At 45.5% G+C, this 26,084-nt stretch overlaps 1 protein-coding gene across 3 annotated transcripts in view; it reads right to left on the bottom strand.

Annotated features, from left to right (window-relative positions):
• Positions 1 to 26,084, bottom strand: part of ILK (integrin linked kinase) — a 53,133-nt gene that overhangs the window by 21,755 nt on the left and 5,294 nt on the right. For all 3 annotated transcript variants that reach the window (XM_068115806.2, XM_068115799.2, XM_068115815.2), the window contains exons 3-8: positions 10,717 to 10,882; positions 10,497 to 10,592; positions 7,516 to 7,612; positions 4,532 to 4,615; positions 4,111 to 4,196; positions 3,882 to 3,991 (exon numbers count right to left, since the gene is read on the bottom strand). In XM_068115806.2, coding sequence (XP_067971907.1) covers positions 3,882 to 3,991; positions 4,111 to 4,196; positions 4,532 to 4,615; positions 7,516 to 7,612; positions 10,497 to 10,592; positions 10,717 to 10,882 — 639 coding nt within the window. The remainder of the gene's footprint in view (positions 1 to 3,881; positions 3,992 to 4,110; positions 4,197 to 4,531; positions 4,616 to 7,515; positions 7,613 to 10,496; positions 10,593 to 10,716; positions 10,883 to 26,084) is intronic.

The following is a 26,084-nucleotide window of genomic DNA, read 5'->3' as shown; positions in this document are numbered from 1 at the left end:
ATTCTTCGAGAAGAACACCGTGGGATCTTTAACGTCCACCAACAAATGCTGGCAGATGGGACACCCATTTAACGTCCATCCTAGGGATGGCACACACATTGATGAATCACCCTGCCAGTGAAACATCGGGATGACAGTTTACAGCTGGGTCGAGATTAAAACCCAGGCAAGACAGCTTAGGTGCGAGTGTGCATACCATTAGACCATCCTGCCAGCCCAATGCATGGACTGAAGGAATATTGCAAAAGAAGAAGAAAAAGCAAATGAACTTGTCTGCCATTATATGATTAGCGCCTCTTAAGGTAACACAGGCAATGGTGAATAGGGAGAAGCAACATGAAAGAAAAACTTACGTGAATTCAACTCATCACTTGCATCATCAGGAGTCATCATAATCATATGATCCAACTTCCGTAACTTTTTACCTTCGCCACCGAAGGTGTATGGAGGTTATGTTTTCACCCCTGTTTGTGTGTTTGTTTGTTTGTCTGTGAACAAGATATCTCAAACAGTTGTGGACGGATTTGAACGAAATTTGGCAGAGATGTAGCGTATGTGCCAAGGACGAAATGAATATATTTTGGTGAAGATCTGGATTCGGCTACTAGAATTTTTAAAGTGTTTCTTCACCATTGAGTGATAGGGACAAAAACGATATGTAGCACGATATCTCAAAAAGTTATGAACGGATTTGGATGAAACTTGGTGGACAGGTTGTGTGTGTGACAAGGAAGAATCGATTCGATTTTGGTGAAGATCTGAATATGGATTCAGATACGATCATTATTTAATTTTTAAGCGATTCTTCACCATTGAGAGATCGGCGGGAAAAGTGATATATAACATGATATTTTTTAAAAAGTTATGGACGAGTTATGACGAAACTTGGTGGATGAGTTGGGTGTGTGACAAGAACAAGCCGATTAGATTTTGGTTCAGGTCCGAATCCAGATCCAGCCTATCAGTGGGATACAAAACAAACTGTTCAGCCTGGCGGAGGTATGCTTGCTACCGAGTGTCGTTCTAGTTGGGCTTGTCCTTACCTCTAATTCTCATGTGATTTGTGTACAAATTACAGTTAACCCATAAATGTAGGTAGATCTATTATGTGGATTAAAGGGAGAGAAGAGGAACAGAACAATGAGATATAGTTCTCCATAATCTTGGCGAAATTCCCTTCTGCTAAGCCTGGTGTTGGCTTAGCGGTTAGGGTGCCGGCTTAGGATCCTAGGATCCTGGGTTCGAATCTCGGTCGATCGCTGAATTAACGCCAGGGGGGTTGACTCAGCCTGCCATCCTTCCGAGGTCGGCAAATTGAGTACCAGCTTGCTGGGATGAATGATCACGGTGTGTACCCCGATTTAGAATGGGTACACCGTATCACTGCGCCTCGTAAGAGCGTGACCAAGGGTTGGCGTCAGGAAGGGCATCCGGCCATAAAAACATTGCCTCAAACAGGGAACCATGATTGTCATGTGGCCCGCAAGGCTAACCCCCGCTCTAGCGGGGAAAATGGCCTTAAAACGATCATTCATTCATTTCATTCTTAACCCATAAAATGCTAGATTTACTGGTTGGTAGGCCAGAAATGCTTTTTTGTTATCGGCTTTTTTCCACCAATTAGAAGCAAGCTTTCATAAGTTACCCAGGTATTATACGAGTACATTGTAAGAAAGGATTCGGAAGAGGGTCAGAAAGCAGTATTCAGGATTGCAAAGCACATAGCGAAAGAGAGGTGTGATGTGATGGGGGTGAGTTGCTTGAAGGATGAAGTGGGACAAATCGTTGTCGACCCAGATGGAATTAAAGGAAGATGGAAAAGATATATGGAAATGCTGTTGAATACAGAGAATGAATGGGATGGCAACATAGAGAGTAACCCAGTTTTAGGACCGGCAGAGACGATAACTGAGAAGGAAGTTGAGGAAGCGATAAAAGCAATGAAGAGTGGAAAAGCTGGAGGGCCGACGGGAGTTGTGGGAGATATGTTGAAGGCAGCAGGAAGTTGGGGTGTGAAGAGAATGACAGAGATCTGTAATCTGGTGGTGAAAGAAGGCCGCATTCCAGTGGACTGGGAACTGAGTACCCTCGTCCCTCTATACATGGGGAAAGGTGACCCTCTGGAGTGTGGCTCGTACCGAGCGATAAAGTTATTGGAGCATGGAATGAAGGTATTGGAAAGGGTGTTGGAGAGGAGGATAAGGAAGAAAGTGAAGATCGACGAAATGCAGTTTGGATTTATGCCAGGAAGAGGAACGACAGATGCGCTTTTCATTGTGAGGCAGTTGCAGGAGAAGTACATGGAGAAGAGGAAGAAGTTGTTTTTTGGGTTTGTTGATCTGGAGAAAGCATTCGATAGGGTTCCACACAAAGTATTGACATGGGCATTGAGGAAGTTAGGAGTGGAGGAATGGTTGATCAGAGTAGTGATGGCAATGTACAAAAGAGCGCGCACAGCTGTAAGGACGAAGGACGGGAACAGTGGTGAGTTTGAGGTGAAGGTGGGAGTGCATCAGGGGTCGGTACTAAGTCCACTACTATTTGTAGCTGTGATGGAGGTGCTGGCTCAGAACGTAAAGGAGGGTTTACCGTGGGAGTTGTTGTATGCAGATGATCTGGTGTTGATTGCGGAAAGTATGGATGGACTGAAGGAAAAGATGAACAAGTGGAAGGAATGTATGGAGACAAAAGGTCTGAAGGTGAATATCGGAAAGACAAAGGTGATGGCAAGTGGTAAAGCATGGGGTGAGGTGGAAACAACTGGGAAGTGGCCGTGTGCTGTGTGCAGGAAGGGTGTCGGAGTGAACTCCATTCAATGTACAATGTGCGCTGAGTGGGCTCATCAAAAATGTAGTGGTCTGAAAGGGTCATTTACCAGTGTGGCAGCTACATTCAAATGTAAGGTGTGCACAGAGGGAGCTGCAGATGGAGGAAATGTTGAGTTGGATCTTGGAGATGGCGTGAAGCTGGAAGGTGTGAAAACATTTTGCTACCTCGGAGACATGCTGAATGGAGAAGGTGGATCAGACTCGGCAACGGTTGCTCGAGTGAGATGTGCATGGAAGAAGTTTCGGGAACTGAGTGGCGTGCTGATGAGGAGGAGAGTGTCGCTGAAGCTGAAGGGAAAGGTGTATGCTGCATGTGTGAGAAGTGTTATGATTTATGGGAGCGAGACATGGGTAATGAAGATAGAGCAGCAACGAAGGCTGGAAAGGGTGGAAATGCGAATGGTTCGATGGATGTGCGGAGTATCGTTGAGAGAGAGGAAGACAAATGATGAATTGCGAAAGATGATGGGAATATTGCCTGTGATTGATGCTGTGAAGAGGAACAGGTTGAGATGGTTTGGTCATTTTTGAGGAAGGATGAAAGTGACTGGTTGAGAAGAGTGATGGAAATTAATGTAGAAGGAAGTAGAGGACGGGGAAGACCGAGAAAGACTTGGCTAAAGATGGTGGAAGAAGAAATGCGGGCAAGGGGGTTAACAAGGGGAGATGCAGAAAATAGGGCAAAATGGAGAAGATTGTCATGGGGACCGCAAGGCTACCCCCCGCTCTAGCAGGGAAAATGGCATTAAAATGCATGTTGTGTATTGTAAGAAAGGCCATGATGCGTTCTTTGGGTTGACATCAGTTTAAACTCATTTGCATTTGAACACTTAATCGAGGTCTCGGCCACAATCGTGGCCTGACACACTTTATGGGTTAAGAATGAATGGCTGACAAAGTGTAAGATTCCTGCAAAGGTCACCACGAAGTAGCAAGTCCATAACCAAGTACCATGTCCGTAACAGATTGGATTATTAATACAGGTTATAAATGCTGCTTGTGGAGCAAGCTTCTCATGATAGTACTTCTGGTGATAGTGCCATTGGATGTTACCGTAGACGTGGGTGCTCCTCCAGGAAGTCCCTTTTCTTTCGGCTGCTGAAATCCCGGACATGAAGAATTTTAACAGCCACTTCAGTTCCTTGCCACATGGCTTTTAACAACTGCACGGCACAACATGGTGTAGGAATGTACAGCATTACTCTGCCATCTGGACAACCACATCAACTCAACCCGAAAGGTTAGCAACCACAGCAATAAATAGTCGATCGCCGAAACTTACCTGTCCAGAGTGGTTTCTATTGGCGAGTTTGGGGTTGACCAACTGGGTTACATCAAATCCAGACTGTTTATTCAGGGTTCCGTTGCCTGAGGAATCGGTGGGTGAGTTTGAGATGGATTTAAAAAAAAAAGTTTTGGTGTTAGGGCAAAAACTGTATCATGAATAATTGAGATTGGTCAATAATTAATTAATGGCAGGAGCACATTATGGGAAAATCAAGCTAGACAAAAAAGGAAGCATTTGGAAAAGGAGTGATACAACTACAGAACACTTAATCGAGGTGAGGGAATAAACAAAGATATTTTGAATAGAATGTGTTAGGATAGTGTGATGTTAAAAAGACAGTGTAAACTATAATAATGAAAATAAACAAGAGACCCAAGGTTTGAAATATCAGCAAACAGCAAATCATTATCCTTACGTGGCCGGGTTCGCATCGTTCCCTTCCAGGACGATTCACGGTATGGGATTTGTGCCAGATCTTGTCCCATGGTACTTGCTCTTTCTGTAAATAATCCAATGTATTATGATATACAAGAAAGCATTTTGCATTAAAAACTTTTTTTTAAAGTAAAACAAAAACAAGACAAAATAAGTACTGTCACATAAGCCGAAAGACTATCGTAATTATATTTAAGTTGAAGCTTTAGAAATCATTATAGCCATGTTCCTTACACAAATGTCCCATAACATCCCCGTGGGACTTAAATGAGAGTTTAAACCAGTGACGACATAAATCCTCCTTTTGGGAATTACATAAAAACAAATGTCATTGGTTCAAAAGGTGTAGAAAGACAATATGTCGTCACCTGTAATTAACATTTGTCAGGAGATCAATCCCTACAATACTGTCAAAGCTTGCCTTCCAACGAAGGAGCACATGGGTTCAATGGGGCCAGCGATGAGCATCCCCAGGTGAGTTGGATTTGTGATAGTTATTCACACTCACATAATATCAAATACCGCAACATGATCCTCCACAACCCTGTTTGTATCGAGCTCAGCGAGCCTCTGAGTTTCTCACCTTGGAGCTTTGTGGGTATCCAACCGTGACTATTACTTCGCCAATTTTCTTCTCATGTTCCAACTCCAGCTAGCTGAGTGCTCTGCTTCCTACCAGGCCACAACAACAAATTATTACCACTGAGAACCCAGCAACCTATTTTCTTAACTGCGGACCCGTGAATGTTCCAACCCATCAGCAGTGCGCTCCCCTACTCCATCTCCCAGCACTCTGAAGCACTGCATTTTATCCTCAACCGACGAGTTTGTTCTAACTTTCGACTGATATACCTGTCTCCCCGGTACCTAATGTCCTTGGCGAGTCAATCATTCAGTCACTGCTAAAACCTTGGCTTGAACCTCATTCATATGAAACATGAATTTGCTTTCCGATCAACACCTCAGAATACGCCGGTGGCATCCAAATGAACAGGACATGATCATTCCGTTATTGGGCTTTCCACTTGCAATCCCACAGTGGATCCTCCCTGCCTCAAATCTTCTATGAACTATAACTTAACTCTGAATTAAACAAGTATTCTCAGCCTTAAACTTTTACAGATTAAAAACGGTAAAAATACACTGTAAAATCAATGAAGCATCAAGAGTATCATATTATATGCATATTGTACTGAAAGCCATTTAACGAGTTTGGCCCACAGGTACAGCATCACTTCTAGGCGACACGACCATCTGCCACCAAACTCTTTCCACTGAGAATCCATCAAACTATTCTCTCAACTGCAAAGCCATGTCTTGGAGTATTGGTAAAAAAATCATGAAATAAAAAATAATAATAATAAAACGCGTGTGTCTTGGACGATCTCGTTTCTAGAACATTGAATGTCCTTGCACTCCAGGACCATTTATAAAGAAGTACGCCTTAAATAAAAGAAAACAGCATATCAATACCAATGCTACATATTATTAAGGCCCTCAATTCAGAGCATGAGATAGACACACATTGTAGCGCATTTATGTACGAGTACCTTTTCTGATCCGCAATCAAATTTGGGAACCATCATCAAGATCAAAGCAAAATATGACAGGTACTGTGATAGCAAACATGTATAGAGCATATTTGTATGGGTCACACATGATCCCATTTTCTTGCTCGATGTACGAGAGGTGACTTTCTGAAATGGCTGGAAGAAACAAAATTGTTTAACTTTCTCCCTTCCAACTGGAATGGAAGAGGCATCTCACTTGCAGCACACAACCTTGTTTTGGCTGAAGTCTGGGAGGAGAATGTTCCTTTGAATTGTTGAAGTTCACCTTACTGCCCTGGTGACACTTCTCCATGCTCGCCTGATGAATCTTTTTGGGTATTTTTCAATTATTTTGCTGCTCATTATACCGGTGTTACTTGGGGGCGTAATGGTTAGAGCATCCTCTGAGTCTGAGAAGTTAGTGGTTCAAATTCCGGCCGACCAAAGACTTTATAAAAAACAAAATGGTGCGTGCTGCTTCAATGCTTAATGGTCAGCATTTAAAAGGACTAGGGGGCCCGTTGGTCCATTGTACCAAATTTCCAATATCTTCATGGCCTTGTAGCATACCTGCCTGCCAGACTCAGGGGGATATTTTGGGTCCTCGGGGACTTTCGGTTCAAAGACTTTTTGGGTCCTTGGAGACTTTTGGGTCATTAAGGACTTTTCGGTCCTCGGGGACTTTTGGGTCATTAATAACTTTTTGGGTCCTTTTGGGTCATTAAGGACTTTTGGGTTCTCAGGGTCTTTTGGGTCCTCGGAGACTTTTGGGTCATCTGGGACTTTTGGGTCTCAAGTGTTAAAGGGTCTTCCAAGGTCTAAGGGGTCTCAGCAGTCTAAATGGTTAAAAGGTACATTTGAATAGTATGTAATTAATAGACGTCAAATAGTATGTGACACACACACACACACACACACACACACACACACACACACACACACACACACACACACACACACACACACACACACACACACACACACACCTCATCCATTTATAGTAGATAGAGTACAGACAAAAAACACTGGGTAGGCAATGGCAAACCACCTAGTATAACCCTTACCAATAAACAAACTGCTTCAGCAGAGCATGGAACATCAAAAAATACTGGTGTGAATTGCCTGTTATGATGTGATGGGCCACTATAATTGCTATTTGATGCACCAAATATACAATGCATTTGTTGTATTTGGACACTGTCGTTTATGTTTTTTATTGTTGGGGTGGCGGTGGACGGAGTGAAAGGAGGTGGGACTGGGAGGGGACCCAGAGTGAAATTGGAAAAAAATTGGGAAACCATAATCAAAATAAAGAGGAAAAAGAAGAAGCAACTGTAAACCAAGGAGATAGAAGGAAGTTCTATGAAATTGGAAAAATCTGTGCATTTATCTATGTTGATGTCCTGCTTTTTACCTTTCAGCAGACGCTGCAAATGCAGCTTGGCCTTGTCCAATGGAGTCTCATTATAGCAATTGCACAGACTAACCAATGCTCCTCCATTCACCAATTCCTGAGTCCGCAAAGAGACAGATATAACCAGTGAGCCACTGTCAAAGCACACAAATAATTGTTACTCTGCCTGCAAAAAAATTAAACACAAGTAAATCAATCAATTACAACTAAGACTACTATTACTACTACGACTACTACGACAACGACTATGACGACTACTACTACTACTACTACAGGGTGATTTGTAATTGTATTTGAGAACTCTAAATAATTACCACACACTAAAAACTATATCCGTTAGGAAATTAATATTTTGTGTAAATGTAGTCTAATGTTACAGAAAGACGCAAAATAATCCTGAGGGTTATCAGGTATCACGTGACCTGGCATGACATGACGTCTAACGGTTTTCACTCAGCCACGCCATGGCGCTCACTGTGGAAGAGCGCGTGCTTCTCGTCGAATATTACATCAAGAGTGCATCCTTTAGAAAATGTGAAATTGCATTTAAAAGTCTCTTTGGTTGTGGTACAAAACCTTCAAAATCAGTGGAAACTGGTGAAGCAGTTCAGGGAAACAGGCTGTGTGATAGTTGAAAAGCTGAAAAGCACATGCACCAGCCAAGTTTTGTTACACCAGAAAAAGTGGATGAAGTGCAGGAAAGAATGGAAGGAAGCCTGAAGAAATCAGAGACGTTTCAGAGACGTTCCAGTGCAAGGAAGGTGGTCAAGACTAAAAAAAACGTTGTCCCTACAAAATTCATGCAGTGCATCAGTTACTGGAGCCAGATAAAGAGAATCGTGCAGCCTCCTGTGAGTGACTCCAGAAGATGGCAAGAGAACAAGACTGTTTTGGATGTTGTATTGATTTTACACATGAAGGTCTCATCTTTCTGGGCATGAAAATTCACAAAACACTCGTTTACGGCAAAGTGAACAACCCTATACAATGCAAGAAAGACCATTCTGCGAAAATTGGTGCTTGGGGTGCTGTAAGTCGGCAAATGATTATTGGCCCAATTTTCTTCTCAGGATTCAGAAACGGTAAACTCAGAACGTTATATCAACATAATCCATGAGTTTTTTGGGCACCTTAAAGAAGACTAAATCAACCAAGGATGGTTTCAGCAAGATGGGACCATAAGTCACACTCCGCAATACGGCATGACCAAACGTGGGCTACTCTTTGGTGACTGTGTAGTGTCCAAGGTATTATGGTCACCTCAATCCCCAGATCTTACGTTGCCAGATTTCCTTTTGTAGGGATATTTGAAGAATGTAGTGTCCACTACCATACACACACTCTTGGTGAATTGAAAGCATTAATCAGTGATACAATCAGCAATATTCCCCAATAAATGCCATAATCTGTCGGAGAGCATGCTGCGAAGAATGAATTTGTGCCTGCAACATGGCGGTGTACACTTTCAGCACTTCATTTCGGGTTATCAATCAATTGTGTGCATCATGTTACGTCTTTCTGTAACATTAGGCTACATTTATGCATAATATTAGGTTCCTGATGTAGTTTTTACTGCATGGGAATTATTCAGGGTTGTCAAATAAATACATAAAAACACACCGTACTACTACATTGTGAGCATGGAAAAGTCTAACCATTAACCAAATATTTGTCAAAAAGATGAATAGCATCCTGGCAGGAAGATCATTCATAGACACCCTTTCCACTTCTCCCTAATGTGTGAAAAAGCAGAAACAGAAGAAAATAGAACGGCACTCGGTAGAATGCATACTTCCGCCAAGCTGAACAGTTTACATTTTGTATGCCACTGATAAGCCGCATCGACTTCCGGACCTGAACCAAACTCGAATCGGCTTCTTCTTGTCACCGACCCAACTCATCTACCAGGTTTTGTCATAATCTGCCCAAAGCTTTTTGAACTATCATGCTATATATCGTTTTTCGCCCCTTCTCTCAATGGCGAAGAATCACTTTAAAAATAAATAATGATTGTGTCAGATTCGATTCGGATCCGGATCTTCACCAAAATCGAATCAATTCTTCCTAGTCACGCACCCAACCTTCTCTACCAAGTTTTGTCAGAATTCGTTTGTTACTTTTTGAGATATCCTGCTCACAGACGGGACAGATGGATGAAAACATTACCTCCATCACCTTCGGTGGCCAAGATCATAATGTTAATCTGCCTGCATAAAGTCGTCTATTGGATGTTTCTCTCTTTCCTGTGTGCTCTGTTGTACTCATTATCGCTGTCATACATGTTGGAAAAAAAAGAAAAAGGAAGCAACACAGGCTAAATTGCTTTGTCTAATGTTCACATTTTCTTTCTTTTTATTACCTCTGCCACCAAAGGTGGATGGAGGTGATATGTTTTCACCCCTGTCTGTCTGTCTGTCTGTCCGTCCGTTTGTTTGTGAAGAGGATATCTCAAAAAGTTGTGGACGGATTTGAACAAAATTTGGCGGAGATGTAGCGTATGTGACATGGACGAAATGATTAGATTTTGGTGAAGATCCGGGTCCGGCTAGTATAATTTTGAGTGATTCTTCACCATTGAGTGATGGGGTTAAAACTGATACATAGCACGATATCTCAAAAAGTTATGGACTGATTTGGACAAAACTCGGTAGACAGGTTGTGTGTGTGACAAGGAAGAATCGATTGAATTTTGGTGAAGATCCGGATCCGGATCCGCCTAGTAGAATTTTTCTCAGTACTTCTTCAGCATTGAGAGACAGGGCCAAAAACGATACAAAGGAGGATATCTCAAAAAGTTGTGGACGGATGATTTTGATTAAATGTGATTCTGTATTGTGATTTTCTGGTCTACTCTGGGACACAAAACGTAAACTGTTCACCTGGTGGAGGTATGCTATCTACTGATTTTTAATGTCCTAATGTTTTTACCAGAATTGATTCTTCTACCAAAATAATCCATTTTCTCCCTCAATCTCCTGTACCTCAGCCAGAAGGTCATGGCCCCAGAAGCAGGCATAGTGCAGCGACGTGTTTCCATGTTCATTCATCGCATTTACATCTGCCTTCTGCTGTAGTAACTGTACAACATCACAAAGAACAACTCTTAGGAATATGATGCTGTTACTGTTAGGGTAAGACCACATTAATCATGGTGTAACTACACAAAAAAAATGTAATGGGTTCACCCTGCCCCCATTTTACTTTCAACACGATATCTCGATGTCCATGGCTAGCTGCAAGGTGTAATGGGCTGTCGTCCCCTCGGTTAATGATGTTCACCCGTGCTCCTCGCATCACCAGCATGTCAACAATGTTTCCTCGTCCCTCTTTGCAAGCCCAGTGCAAGGGGCTGAAGCCATGATCATCTCTGAATAGGGAGAATAGTGGGATGGAAATTTACCAATGTAGAGGCTATGATGAAAAAGAAGAAGAAAAAGCTAGTTCTGAGAGTGTGGGGATAAGGATAGGTGTGTCAGAAGGTAACATACTAGAAGAAACAGTGTAAAAAAAAAAAAGGAAAATAAAAAAGGAAGTGTGGGGAAGAAGAGGAGGAAGAGGAGGTTGAGGTTGAGGAGGAAGAGGATGGAAATTTCTTTGGAATCTAAAGTTCTCACAAATTATTGGAATCTCCCGCGAAGAAGCCGAAGCACAGGGTCTGTTGCTCACACATCACAGTTGAGTTGATGGTCTCTCTCTCTGTTTTCTACTGTCAAGTCTCCGATATTGCATACACTTGTCCTGTGCTCTCTTCGTACTCTGGCCCTTTAAACTCCTGCGGCCAAACTTCCAAAATCCAGTTGTGTATGCCGAGATGGTAGATTTGAAACATTTATGCGATGGTGCATTTGCGAGTGAGTAGATATCATTCCTTTTGCAGCTTGGGTAGAAATTGTTATGAATGCACAATGGTTGGAAATAATAGTTGGTTGACACAAGGATGGGCCTGCTTTGGTCCACATTGCCGGTATGCGACCTTTGAGCCCAAATCCGTACAACAGACACACAAGTGTGAATTGCTTGTTGCATGTGGAATGACAATGTAACAATTGTGTAATAGTACATTAGTTAGATATCCGGTGATGTAATGCCTAATGGTTAGATCATTCGCTTCAGGTCTCGGAGGTCGGTGGTTCAAACCTCGGCTGAGTCATAGCAAAGACTAAAAATGATACGTGCTGCTTCCTTGGTTGACATTTATCATTTAAGAGGATAAGAGCATGGACAATCCCCATAGGTTGGTATTCATGGGGAGGAGGAAATTCCTCCTTCGGAAATGCCCCGCTGTGTGTGGTGAGAAAGGCGGAGCCATTGTGGTGACCTCACTGCTACCCAGAGTACCCCAGGGAATGACGGCACTTTCCCCAAAGCTCAGTGGCTGTGTTTGTCTCGTTTAACAGTCTTGTGTTGTGTCTCGTATGTTCTTCTGTATGTCCATGTTTGTGTGTGTGGCAGCTCCACTACGAGCCTTAGACCATGAAAAACTAGAGCAATTTGACCGCGTCACCAATATGCCTCCACATAGACCCTGCCAGTGACAACTGGTAGATGCCCTCATTGACTGTCCTAAAAATAAACAAGTTTGATCTATATCACTTCACCTGTTCGCAAGTATCACATTTTTACCAGATATGACAGGTTTCACATCGATTGGTGAAGCGGTTTCGGAGAAGGCATTATTTTTAATATCGGCTTTCAAGCCAATATGGCTGCCAAACCACGTGACATATGACATCAAAAACGTAAACTCTGCATATGTATGGTTCGGGGATCACGTTTGTGAAGTTTCGTGTCGATCAGAAAAGGTTCATTTTTCTATCCACGATGGCTGCCAAACCACGTCACCTATGACGTCATCATTTTCAAATTATATGCAGCAATGGTGTTAGATGGCATTTGTAAAGTTTCAAGCGGTTTCTGAGATATAATCATTTAATATTTTCCTTCAATCGAATATAGCTGCCACACCATTGACCGATGACGTTTTCGTGATCAATTTTTAATCACCATGCCTCGTTGATGATGCACGTAAAGTTGAGTTGATCGCTTCGGTGGATTGGGAGATTTTTTTTTAAAGGTTTTAGGTTAAATCCAATGTGGCTGCCAAACCATGCGACCTGTAATGTCATAAATTTAATATTTCAATACAAATGGGTCATAGATCATGTGCATGCAATTTCAGATTTTTAGGATAAGGAATTCGATTAAAACATTTATGGCTGGTATATCACTTCACCTATGATATCATTATCATGCTATTGTTCCCCATTGAGAGTAGTTTGACAATGTGCCAAGTTTCAAATGTTTCCATTCAGCGGTTTCCAAGAAATAATTTTTTATTATTTGCGTTTAATCAAAGACGGCTGCCATACCACATGACATATGACATCACAAATATCATAAAAACATTCTTCATGGGTGTCACTCCTACCCTGAAAGTTTTGTCTCAATCGGACATGTGGTTGCTGAGAAAAATGAGGTTTAGCCCATACAGACGGGCCCGAAAACATAATGCCTCCGGCCACCTCCGGCCATAATGCCTCCGGCCACATAATTTAAAAAATTGAAATACAGACCGTAATGTATATGGAAGGCCTACGTAATGAAGATCTACATTGTGTGCACAAAGTACTGTACAGTATTTTGATCATACAAAGACTTGCCTATTTTTGTAATCTAGTGGTTCAAAGTTGTTGTGCTCTCATTGTTGGTTGAAGGAAATACATTTGCTCTCCTGTAATTTCTTCCCTCTGCCAGTTATTATTAAATTCCAGGAAAACAGCAACGTCTTGTCCTTCTCACAGATGTTCACAAATTGGGTGTTGGTGGTCACATATAAATAAATAAAAGTGGTGTGTTCGTAATGTTGATGGTAAAAAGTGTATATAAATAAATAATTCAAGGTGACATGTTTGTAATGGAGATGGAAAAGTGCATATAAATAATGAAGTAATTCAAAGTTATGAGTTGGCAGTGGAGATGGTAAAGTGTATATAAACCTGTTTTATTTTGTATCCAGAGGCAAAGCTGGTGAAAAAGCTAAAACACTGAACGGATCAGATTGCAACAGGAAAAAAGGAACGGCAGAGGGGGGGGGGGGGGTAGGCAGAGGGTACCAACAGCAGAGTTGAATGGCTAAACAGAGGGAGACTGGGACAAACAATGGGTGTGGGGAAGAATTGAGGCAAGAAAGTGGACAAGATGGATAGAGAAGGAATCACTCAGGTAGGAAAAATTTTGATGGTGAAGGGCTTGTGGGTGGGGAGGTTAGCAAGGGTAGAAAAGATCTTGGCTTTGTAATGGGGATGATCTGAGATGGTGGTGAACAGCTGTTTTGAAGACCTGGAGGGAAGACTGAGATTGAAGTGAATGTGGAAGTTGGTTCCACAGGCAGGAAAAAGAATATTGATAGAGGACCGTGTGATCTCTGCAGGAACCTGGGGGTGAGGGAATGGGGGGGGGGGGGGATTTGGGGACAAGCCACAGAAAGAACAGAGGGTGCAAGAATAGAAAGGATGTGGAAGAAGACCGAGAAACCATCGACCTGTCTGCGATGGGAAAGTGATAGACCCATCGATGACGGAGGATGCCCAGTCGGCTGGCTTTGGAGGCCAACTTTGAAATGTGATTTGCCCAAGAGAGATCATGGCTGATAGTTGAGATGCAGGAGTTTGAAGGACTGAACTTCCTAAAGAAGATTTTAAAAAAGTATATGGTGGGGTTGCCAGACAGCCCTTTCAGAGAGATATATTGAGAGTATGAGATTTGTCAGGCTTGAAAGACATATTCCAAGTGTTTGACCAGCTTGTGATTTTTTTCAAGGTCTGAAGATATGGAAGAGGCTGCAGTATAAAAAGGATTTCCAGAGAGTCAGACATATCATTGATGAAGATCAGGAAAAGGACTCAGCCCAGAACACTGCCTTGGGGTTTGGCTATAAGAGTAGAGGAAGTCAGTAAGCCATGTGTCGAGTTGGCTTTGGATGCCATAGGCAGAGAGTTTGGAGAGCAAGGCGGGGTGTGACTATATCAAAAGCATGAGACATGTCCAGCGAGACGGTCCTGATCTTATGTCTGACATTGAGGGCCTCCGTCCATTGCTGGGTACGTAGAAGCAGCCATCCCATGGTGGAGTGACCTGGTCCGAAACCAAATCGATAATCTGACTCTGTTGGAGAAAAGGAAGGATTCCATAACAACTGTGATGATTTATTCCATTATCTTGGCAATAAGCCGATAGGTCTGCAATTGAGGGGATCGGTGTTTGCACCTTTTTGGACTGATGCAATGATGTTGCAATGGATAATGCAATTATGTTGGCTGATTTCCAAGCAGATGGAAAATGACCTAGAGCAAATGATAGGGTGAAAAGGGTAGAGAGGGGATGTGCAAGAGCAGCTGAGCAGGTTTTTACGACACAGAGGCTGGAGCCATCCAGTCCAGCACCAGAATCAGAGTTGAGGGTTGAAAATCTTCTCCACCTTCTCAGATGCAAAATATACAGAGTCCAGGTGCAGTTGGCTACAACTGTGAAGGGTGTGTACAGAGAGCGAGGAGTTGAGGACACAAGATTTGGAAGCAAACGCAGAACCTTCTCTCGGTTCTCTTGTGGAGTTGGCTGTGGTGCCATTTGAAGTGAGGAAGACATGTAAGGAGAGCATACACCAGAAACAGACGTAATGGCAGAGACATGTTGACTCTCAAGCATGTGATCAGATGAACCAATTGTAGTAAAGGAAGAGCAGGAGACATTTGCGAGTAAGTTTGTAATCACCAAGTTGAGAAGGGAGGATTTGTTATTGGGAGAAATCTGGGGTGGAAAGTTCACATGAATGAAGCAATCCTATGTAGTCACAGCAGTCCTTTGCTGAAGTGCCATGGCTGGTGAGAGAGGCATTAATACCCAGCCAAGTTGCATGGTAACAATTTAAATCACCACATATGGGGAAGAGAGAGTTGGGATGAGTGGTTAAATGTTTGTCCATGTTGTCTGAGAGAGATGTAGATGGAGTCGTCATTGTTTGGAAGACGGTACAACATGCTGACAAACAAGAACTGGGAGTGGAGTGGAAGTCACAGCCAAAGGTACTCCTGTGGGTTGGGAGGTGTAAAGATCAGTACACGGATAGTGAGAAATTGAGTTATTGATGGAAGAATAACTCCGCCGCCAGGCCGGTGTTCAGGCCCATCAAATCAGACACAAGTTGGGGAGAGACGCAAAGTAGTCAGGGATGTCCTATGGGAGGAAGAATTCTTTTAAACAGATGATTTCTGGGCTGTCAGTAGCAGCTTGGATTGAGAGATGTGTCAGGTTGGAGCAGAGGCCTCAGATGTTTGAGGTCCACTCATCGAGGGACAGGAGAGGAGGCGTTGGGAGGGTGCAAGACTGGTGGGATGCTCCAAGGGTGAGGGATGGGGTCAGGGAGTGGGACTGGAAAGGGGGAGGGAGGGGGAGGAGTTGGGGGACACAGCTTGTAGGATATGTGGGGGAGGGTACTGACACGGAAGGGTTTGACACTAAAATAATGTGAAGGTGATTTGATTGTGTGCAGATAACCTCTGCAAACTGGACATCTCAAGATTCCCATATTTAAAATTCTGAAATAAAGATCATGGGAAGGTGGATGGAATTTTGGTTCAAGGCATGGAGAAAGGTCTTGCTGTAGGAACCTGATGATGGATGACAGACCAAGCAGTTTGGTGAGAAACAAGTTTGCAATATATGCCTTAGGAAGAAGAAGAAGAAGAGGAAGAATAGTGATGAAGAAGAACGTGTAGGGTGCTGATGCCAGAGAAATAAGGGAAGTTCAGAGTTAATGTTTTCAAAAGCTTTGAAAAGAAGAAGAAATACGCGTTTTCTTCAATGAAGATATTGAAAAAATGATAGAGGAAAAGGAGAGATGTACAGGAAGCACAAGTAAAAGGCAGAATAAGATGGCTTTGTTTTTGGGTAAATTTTTGAAGCGAGAGGGAATGGGATAACTTCTAAAACGCAGAATGACAATTTTTGGAGGTAGGGGGGCAGTTACAGGAGGTTAGAGCAAAACGGAATGACTAAACCTCAAAAACCGAGACGATTAAGCTCCGGCTATCCAAGAAGGCATCGCCTGCACGAAAAAACAAATTCAACAAGAAAGAGAAATAAGAGATTACAGACCCTCGGGAGGACGTGTTAATTTTAGTGGTTTTTAAGGCTTTTATGTTAAAACAAATATGGCGGGCGAACCACCTGACCGATGACATCATCATTATTTTTCTTTGTCTCCACCAATTTATCCCTAGATGACGCTCAACAAATTTAATCTTGATTGGATGAAGTTTTGTACTTGTCGAATTATGACGTCATAATGGATGGACCTATGACATCATTAACATATGTTATTCCCCATGGAGGTTCTTTACTATGAGCCATTTCTCAATTTTTTCTATGCAGCACTTTCGGAGATATAGTGGTGCAAAGTTTATCGTTTTTTTCCAAGATCACGACCGTACCACGTGATCAATGACGTCATAATTATCATTAAAAATTATACAGGAGGAGCACCAATGGTGAAAATTTCCTGCCAATCAGACCAACGGTTGCAGAAAAAAATCATATTTATTCTGTGCGGACAGACAGACAGACAGACAGACAGACAAACAAATAGACTCAAATACAATACCTTCTCCTCTGGCGAGGGTAACAATATTGACAACAAGGTACAATATCAATATGGAAAATTTTTGACTAAAATACAAAGAGCACACAGAGACTAAAATATAACATAAAACATGACAGATCTGGTTCTCAAAACTTAACTTTGATTGAGACGGAAGGAGAAGTTCTGGATCCGAGCTGCACTTGGAACAACCCCGAACCGGAGGTCCAAAAAATGATACGTTCCCAAAAGCAAAGGCAATTCTGTACTATTCTCTCTCAAAACTTTTTTATTTATTTCCAAAATTCCAAATTGGCTCTGATCCCAAAATGGCCAGACATTGTGTGGTTCATCATCCCCAGATATTGCATACATGTGCCAAATATGAAAGAAAAGCATCGTCATTTTCGAGTAGCGGCTGCAGAAGAACATGCCCCAAAATATAAACCCCAGTTGGGCTAATGCTCAGTTGGGGGCTACTAAATCAGTTTGTAAATTAGGGATATCACAAAAACACAACGGATTAAAAATAATTATGTCTAAGGCCACACACATGTATTCTTACCTCCCTAGAATATTCCCTTAAGTTGGAAGGCAAGGCTCAAATAAACTAGAATGGCACTCTTCGACATCATGACCTCGACCGATATGCCTCCTCCCACATTATCACATCATTATATATTGTTATGAATTTGGGTAGAGTGATATATAGAGCCAGGTAGATCTGAAGAGGTATCATGCTTCGTCTGTCGCGATAGGGAATCTACCTTGTAATAAGTTCTATGGTGAGTCCGGTTTGTCGGGATAAGCTGTATTGGTGTCCCCGCTATGAGGGAGCAGGGCGTGCTAAATAGTGCAGGGATTATGGATAAGATTCCTTTGTTCGTCGTCCCCTCTGTCGTCAAACCTGTGTCCCTTATGGCAACGCACTCATATAAACACTTAGATAGGTCCTTGGTGCACAACAGCAATTAAATTCCCTTCCCTTACAAAGACTGTGGAGGACAAACAGGCAACGGCCGCGTACAACACCGGCGTGGGCATCAGACACCGGGCAGGCTGGGAACCACGCCCAGTAGGACTGTGATTGGTTGGCGCTGAAGGCGCGAACCTTGAGCGAATCAGTGCGGAAAGCGCAAGGAGGTTCGGCAGACGGCGGGAAGCTATGAAGCTCTGGTTGGTGGCGTGCCAAAACTGACGTCACATGCCAAGTTACAAAAGGACTCGCTGGCGGGATTCTGGGCGCTTCGCTCTGGGGGATTGAGTCGAGCTGATGGTTCAAACTTGGTATTGCGGCGTGCTGAGATTTGGCGCTTGGTATTGAGTTGTGCTGGCCCATTCGCTCGTCGTTGTTCGTCCTTGGCTCTTGGCTCTTCGTCTTGAGAGGTCCTGGAGGTCGTGGGTTCGCCATCTTCTCGGTGCTTTTGGTGCTGTGAGCGAACGGACCTCGTGGGCGGTCGACGAGGAGCCTGGAGTGGGGCGTTGGCTCGGGGCCGAGCAAAGCATGGGCGAAGCGTACGGAGGGCTTCCTCGCTCCGGAGCTTGGAGCCGCGTTGGACGGTGGACAAGACTGCGGACAGATAAGCTCGCACCCACGAACCATTACACGACGGACAGTTATTTTTGTAATTCATTTTCCTTTGTCTTGTCTCTGAGGTGAGGTGTGCGAGATCCCGATTTAGGACATTTGATGACCGGCGCGTATTTTCCTGTCCCGCTATCCTTGTAAATAAACCCTTGTATTATTTTCCCTTTCCATTCAAAATCATGTGTTCGTTGAGTTAATTCCCCTGCAGGATCGGAGCTGCGGTTGGATCGCTATCGGTAAGCGCGTCCGCCTCTTCCTCTTCACTTCTTCCTCTCGCGGTTTATAGCCGAATCCGAGTTGGTCGTCGCTTCAATTAAAGCCGTTCGGTCACCCTGGTATTATTAACCGGAGGCTATTCACACAACAACTGGTATTCAGGAGTGGGATTGAACCTTGTTATAAATTGGTGTCACGAGTGTGGAGAATTTGGACGCAAAATTTTCGTAGTCTGGGGCGATAAATTTGCATTGTCGATCGGTGCGCGAACAGCGCGTCAGTTAAAATTAAATCTGTTCCTGTTGTAAAATCTGCGCGTGAAAGCGACCTCTTCTTTACGGATGGGAGAGATGAGCAATATGGAAGAAAGGATGGAAGATGCAGGGAGCATTGGAAGTGAGTCGGACATAGTTGGGGTTGAGCATAGCGATGGAGCCACCCCCGCTATCAAGGCGGTCCCGAATGATAACCAGGCCTTAATGCAATTTCTGGAGTGAATGGAAAGCAAAATTGATGCTCAGAGTGAGCAGATAGGGGATTGGAAAACAAAATGGATGCTCGGAGTGAGCGGCTGGAAAATAAAATTGATGGGTTGAATGAAAAAATGGACTCCCAAAGGAATGAATTGAAAGGAGACATGAAGGGGCTGGAAAACAAAATGGATGCTTGGAGTGAGCGAATGGAAAACAAAATTGTGGGATTAAAGGGAGAATTAGAAGGGCAAATTGATGGATTGAAGGAGGGATTGAAAGAGCAAATTGAAGGGATGGAAAGCAAAATTGATGGATTAGAGGGGATAATGGAGGGGATGAATGAGCAAATGAATGAACAAGGAAATGATATAAAGGAAAGTAATGAACAATTGGAAGTAAAAATAGGGGAAATGACACAGCAGTTGGGGGGAACGAATTGATGGCATAGAAGGGAGAGTGCAAAACCAAATTACGGACAGACTGGGGGAATTTGAGGCTAAAGTAGAAACTAAAATGGGGGAGATGGAAAAATCAGTGGGGGTGGAAATTGAACTTAAACGGGAAGAATTAATGTCAAAAATAGAGCAGGGCATGACCCAGGCTGTCCGAATGGGGGAAAAATTGGAGGATAGAATTGGGGCCACAAATACCAGAATTGATAAAGTAAATGGAGATCTGGAAGGCTAGCGGGGCCGGGTGGATGCCAGAATGCGACAACAGAGTGAGGAATGGGGACTGCTCAAACAACAGGGGCGCGAATTGGCCGAAGCGGTAAAAGGGTTGGAAGCCCGCATAACAGAGCAGGAGAGGGGGTTAATTGAAAAAGGCCTGTGGGGGCCACATTTGGATGACGAACGAGTGAATGATTTGATGCAGGAGCGACTGGAGACCTGGGACAATACCATCAAGGCGGAGGTTGTTCGGGTCCAAGAAAGCCGAAGAGAAGAGGCGAGTCGGTCCATTAAACATCTCAAGGATCAGATTAAGGTGACCCAGGAGACCCTCACCACGAGCCACATTTGGACACCAGAGGCTCCGAAACAGAATACCCAGTTGGGGGGGTGTTTTGGCCCCTGGCTGGATTTGGACAGAGGAATCGGGGAATAGAGTCTCTGGAAAAACAATCCCCTCGTACATTTTGATGGATCAAGGAGTCTAGAGGCTTTCTGACACAATTTGAGTGCGTGTCTCAGCTCAATGGTTGGGGAGAGCGGGGGCGCATGGGGAATCTGGTGGCGACACTGCAGGGGCCAGCCGCAGACATACTAAATGTAGTCCCAGAGGGAATATTGACCAGCAAGGCCATTTGTGAGGCCTTGACTCACAGGTATGGGACAGGTGCAAGGTGCGACCTGGTCAGGGCGCAGCTGCTGCATCGTCGGCAAAAGCCCAACGAGACGATGCAGGAGATGGCCCAGGATATTTACCAATCTGTGAGGATAGCATACCGGGACCTACCAACACAGGCGTGGGACAAGCTGGCGATAGAGAAATTTATGGCTGCTATTCCTGATCCCGAGGTCCGGACGTTAGTGGAGTTGCAGGACCCGCCCACGGTGCACCGGGCGGTGGAATGCACGGTGAGACTGACCTTTTTGAGGAGGTCGAACCGCGCATCAGAGAGGGCACCTGTGACGGTACTGCAGGCAGAGGTGTGGGATCAGGAGAAGCCAGAGGATGACATAGGCCGAATGTTAAGGGGGATCAGCCGCCAGCTGACAAATTTGACCGGGGACAAATTTGCAGGGAGTGAGTCACGGCAGTTTGGCCCAGGTTTGCCATCAGGATGGCCTGATTTTCATTGGGTTGGGCCAGGAGAAAGGGGTGCTCCGCCTGGGTACCAGAGGGGTCTGTTCATGGGGACTTGTTTTAGATGTGGGAGAAGAGGGCACAGGCAGAGGGATTGTCGGCAACCACCTCCTAACAGGCTTCACAGTCCAGAAAGGAGGGGGCCCCCAGTAGGTCCACAGGCGCCAGAAAGAGGACCACCACCTCGGACTGGGCCTGTCGCAATAGAGTGTGCGGGAAACTAGAACGAGCCGAGCATACTGGGCCATGCTCGGCTGGCAAGTGTGTGGAGAAGCGCCCTCCTTTGATGAAGATAGTAAATTGTGGAAAAATTGGCACGGGTAATCTAAGGGTTAGATGCAAAATTGAGGGAGAATTTTGTGAGGCTGTGGTGGACACTGGAGCCAGTGACACCATTATCAATCTGAGTGTGCTAGACCAGAGTGTTGGAGGCTGGGACTAAATTGATAGGGTAGAAGGACACAGCCTTCAACTGGCTACGGGGGCAACGGCGCCAATATGGGGACACGGAGTGGTGAGGATGGAGTTGGGTGGTCTGGAGGTCAGCGTGGTTGCATGGGTGGCGGAGGTGTGCGATCAGTGTCTATTGGGCTTGAGTTTCCTGGTGGAACATGACTGCCAACTAGACCTTGGGCGTGGTCATATGTGGTTTGGCACTGAGAGGCTGCAGTTGGTGGGACTGGGGGATGACGAGGAGGTGCAGGGGACGTGGCTGGAGGTGCCACGCACTATGACCGTGCCTCCCAGGTCCGAGACAGTGGTGATGGCGGAGTTAGCAGCAGGTGCTCAACCCATTGGCCAGCTGGGGCTAGTGGAGTTGTGGTCCTCGCAGGGGACCGAGGGATTGATGGTGGGTCGCACCCTCGAAGACACCCGTGGGCCTATGTTTGCAGTTAGGCTGCTCAACTTGTCCGATAGCCCCCACACTGTAAGGGGCGGAGCCATCGCAGCCAAATGCAGTAGTGTAGTAGGGGTCACCGGAGGAAGTGGATCCACATGCTTGCTAGTACAGCCGGAAAGAGGGGAAAATTTGGGGAAATGTGTTTGGCCAGAGGGAGTGCGGGACATGATGACACGCTCTGAAGGGGGCCTAACATCGGAGCAGGTAGAGACATTGCACAATTTGGTTGGTAAGAACTTGGATGTTTTTTCTCTCGCTGCCGAGAATGTTGGACGCACAGGTCTCGTCAGGCACCAAATTAGTACTGGCGAGGCTCGGCCTGTTCGCCAACCGCCAAGGCGCTCCCTTTCGCTAAGAAAGAGGAGGCAGAAGAACAGGTGAGCAAAATGGAAAAAGCCGGACTTATCGAGACCTCGGTGAGTCCTTGGGTGTCACCCATTGTGCTGGTGAAAAAGAAGGATGGGACCACTCGGTTCTGTGTGGACTACCGCCAGCTCAATCACGTGACACTCAAGGACTCATATCCCCTGCCAAGGATTGATGACACCCTCGATGCCGTTTCAGGCTCAAAATGGTGTTCGACATTGGACTTAAAGAGGGGTTATTGGCAGGTGGAGATGGATAAAGAGGCGAGAGAGAAAACAGCGTTCACCACAGGAAAGGGTCTCTGGCAGTTTGTTGTCATGCCTTTTGGATTGTGCAATGCCCCTGCCACGTTTGAGCGTCTGATGGAACGTGTTCTAATTGGCTTACCATGGCAGACTTGCCATGTCTATCTGGATGACGTATTGGTCCACGCTCCCACATTTAAACAGGCTGCTAAAAATTTGTCATAGATATTTGAGAGATTAAGGGGTGCTGGGTTGAAATTGAATCCGAGCAAGTGTGAAATTTTCAGGAGAGAGGTGACTTACCTGGGTCACGTGATTAGTGAGAGCGGTGTGGCCAATGACCCTGGGAAAGTAAAGGCTGGGAAAGTGGCCCGCCCCCAAAAATATGAGAGGTCAGATGATTTTTGGGCCTCTGCTCTTACTACAGGAGATTTGTGGCAAATTTCGCAGAAATTGCAAGACCCTTGCACAAATTGACAGAGAAAGGAGCCCGATTAATATGGTCAGAGAGCTGCATCGAGGCATTCAGTCACTTAAAACAACGTCTGGTAGAGGCCCCAGTTTTGGCATACCCGACGGATGATGGCAATTACATCCTGGACACAGATGCGAGCCAGGAAGGATTGGGAGCTGTGTTGTCACAAATGCAACAGGGAGTCGAGAGGGTTATTGCGTATTACAGTCGGGCACTTTTGAGGCCCGAGCGAAATTATTGCGTTACCCACAAAGAACTATTGGCCCTACTGTCTGCAGTTGGACACTTTCACCCTTACCTTTATGGGAGGGAGTTTGTGATCCGAGTGGATCATGCCTCCTTGCAATGGCTTCTTCGGTTCAAAGAGCCTGAGGGACAAATTGCAAGGTGGCTTGAGAGGCTGCAGCAGTATAATTTCACTGTGCAACATCGGCCCGGCAAAGCACATGCCAATGCAGACGCTCTCTCTCGGCGCCCTTGTTGGGAGGCACAATGCAAATTTTGTGATAGACAGGACGCCAAGGATCCAATTGGGCAGGATCAAATTGATGCATGCCTATATGCAGCGAGAGTGACCAGGCGAACTTTGCCACAACCCCCACCTGAATTGGGCAATGTGAATTGGCAAGAGAGTCAAAGGGAGGATCCTGTTTTGGGGCCCCTTTTTCATTGGCTGGAGGAGGACAAAAGACCTTCTTGGGAGGAGATTGCTCCACATGGGGCCCAGGTAAAGGCCCATTGGGCACAGTGGCAGATGTTGGGGTTGAAAGATGGCTATTTGTTTAGAAAATGGGTGACACCAACGGGCGATGTAGCTTCCTGGTTGATAATTGTACCAAACAAATTGAAGGAAGTGGTTATGGGGCACGTACATGGGACTAGGACAATGGGACATTTGGGCGTGGCCAAAACTTTGTCCAAATTGCGGCAGAGATTCTATTGGGTGAATTCGGGCAGGAACATTCAAAATTGGGTGAGATCCTGTGACCTCTGGCGCGGTAAGAAGGGACCCCCACGTGCGCGCAAGGCCCCACTCCAGGTGTACAACGTAGGGGCACCACTTGAGCGGGTGGCAGTAGATGTGGTGGGGCCCCTGCCAGCCACCGCCGAGGGAACCGGTACATTATGGTGGCAATGGACTACTTTACCAAGTGGCCAGAAGCCTACCCATTGCCCAACCAGGAAGCCCAGCTGGTAGCTCAAGTTTTAGTTGAGGGATTCTTCTCCCGATTTGGCGTTCCAAGGGAGCTACACACCGACCAGGGCCGGAACTTTGAATCCGCGCTCCTGCGGTCGGTGTGCGAGCTCCTCCAAATTCACAAGACCAGGACGACCCCCCTTAGGCCTCAATTGGATGGGATGGTGGAGAGGTTCAACCGCACATTATTGACCCAATTGGCCCTCTTTACACCCAAAAACCAACAGGATTTGGAGGAGCACCTCCCCTTTATACTGATGGCCTACCGGACCGCCCAGCATGCGACCACTCGGTGCACCCCCGCCTTGTTGATGTTTGGTAGGGAGATGCGAGTCCCCACAGATTTGTTGATGGGACCGTCACCAGAAGAACCGGGTGAAGCATCTGTGGAAAGTTATGCAACCAATTTGAAAGAGCATGGAGAAGGCTCACGAATTTGCGAGGAAGCAAATTGGCTTGGCTTCCTCGCATATGAAAACGCGGTATGACGCTCGGGCACACACACACCTCGGTTCCTTCCCGGAGACCTTATTTGGCTCCACTGGCCCCGGAGGAGGAAGGGGGTGTGTCCAAAACTCACCTCAACGTGGAAGGGCCCCGGGGTGGTGCTTCGGCAGGTGACTGATGTGGTGTTCAAAATTCAGATGGGCCCGCATACCCTTCCACAGATAGTTCACAGGGATAGATTGAGCTCCTACATGGGTCGAGAGGCTCCTGGGTGGATTGGAAGGATGAGGGGGAAATAAGGAGTGGTGGATGGCACTCTTGGACCCGACCAACCTGCAACTACCGGCACTTGAGGTGAGTGTTTTGATGTTTACTGTCCCAGGCTTCAGGACTTGATTAGTAAATTGGGACATGTAATTTGGAGTTGGGGGCGGGTGAGAGTGATGACATGGTTGGTGAGGGGGGATGGAATGTGTGCCACAGAGTCTTGTGGGTGGCGTTTGTTTTTGTGTTGTGGTTATGTGTTTTTATGTGGTCATGGAGAATGGAAATATGAGTGAGTGATAATTATTGAGAGTTTTGAAATGTGCTAATGGAAATGCATTGGTTAAAGGTGAACGGGGATTTCACACAATGGCAGGCAATTGGCAACTTTTTGTAACATCTTTTGTACCATCTTCTATGGAAATGTGTTGAGAATGGAATGGCAGCAGGGGAGGAAGTGTGTGTGTGTGTGTGTGTGTGTGTGTGTGTCCGCAGGTACAGATCAAGCTCTGAGGAGCGATGCCTGTGCCCCCCCCCCCCCCCCCCTCTGCGGCAATTACCCCTGGCAGCCAGTGGTATCTGGAAATTGGAGCTCTTCGGTGGAGGGTCTGGTTGGGCGCCTTGGGGTGAGGGAGACTCCCGGCGACCCATGTAGCTGTGCAGAAGCAGGAGGCCACGGAGGAGCCTGAGGTTTGGAGACCCTCACCGGCGGGGTAACGGCGGAAAGGGCTGTTTGGCTGCCACGGGGCCAAGAGGTAAAGCGGGGGGGGGGGGGGGGGGCAATTAACTTGTCAGTCAAGTGACTTGTTTTTGGGACTGCGGGCACCACAGCCTGAAGCGCCCCCACCATCTTACTTGTGCGGTACCTCCCCGCTGCCTAGTTGAGAGAAATGCACACCACGTATGACATCTATGCCATGGTCCTGCAGGGGGGGTGAAATAAGTGCGTGCTT

Source organism: Myxine glutinosa, chromosome 1 (genome assembly GCF_964187855.1).
Source record: "Myxine glutinosa chromosome 1, kmMyxGlut1.1, whole genome shotgun sequence".
NCBI classification, from domain to species: Eukaryota; Metazoa; Chordata; class Myxini; order Myxiniformes; family Myxinidae; genus Myxine; species Myxine glutinosa.
Note: the sequence above shows the minus strand (reverse complement) of the source record. Positions and strands in the feature narration are given on the sequence as shown.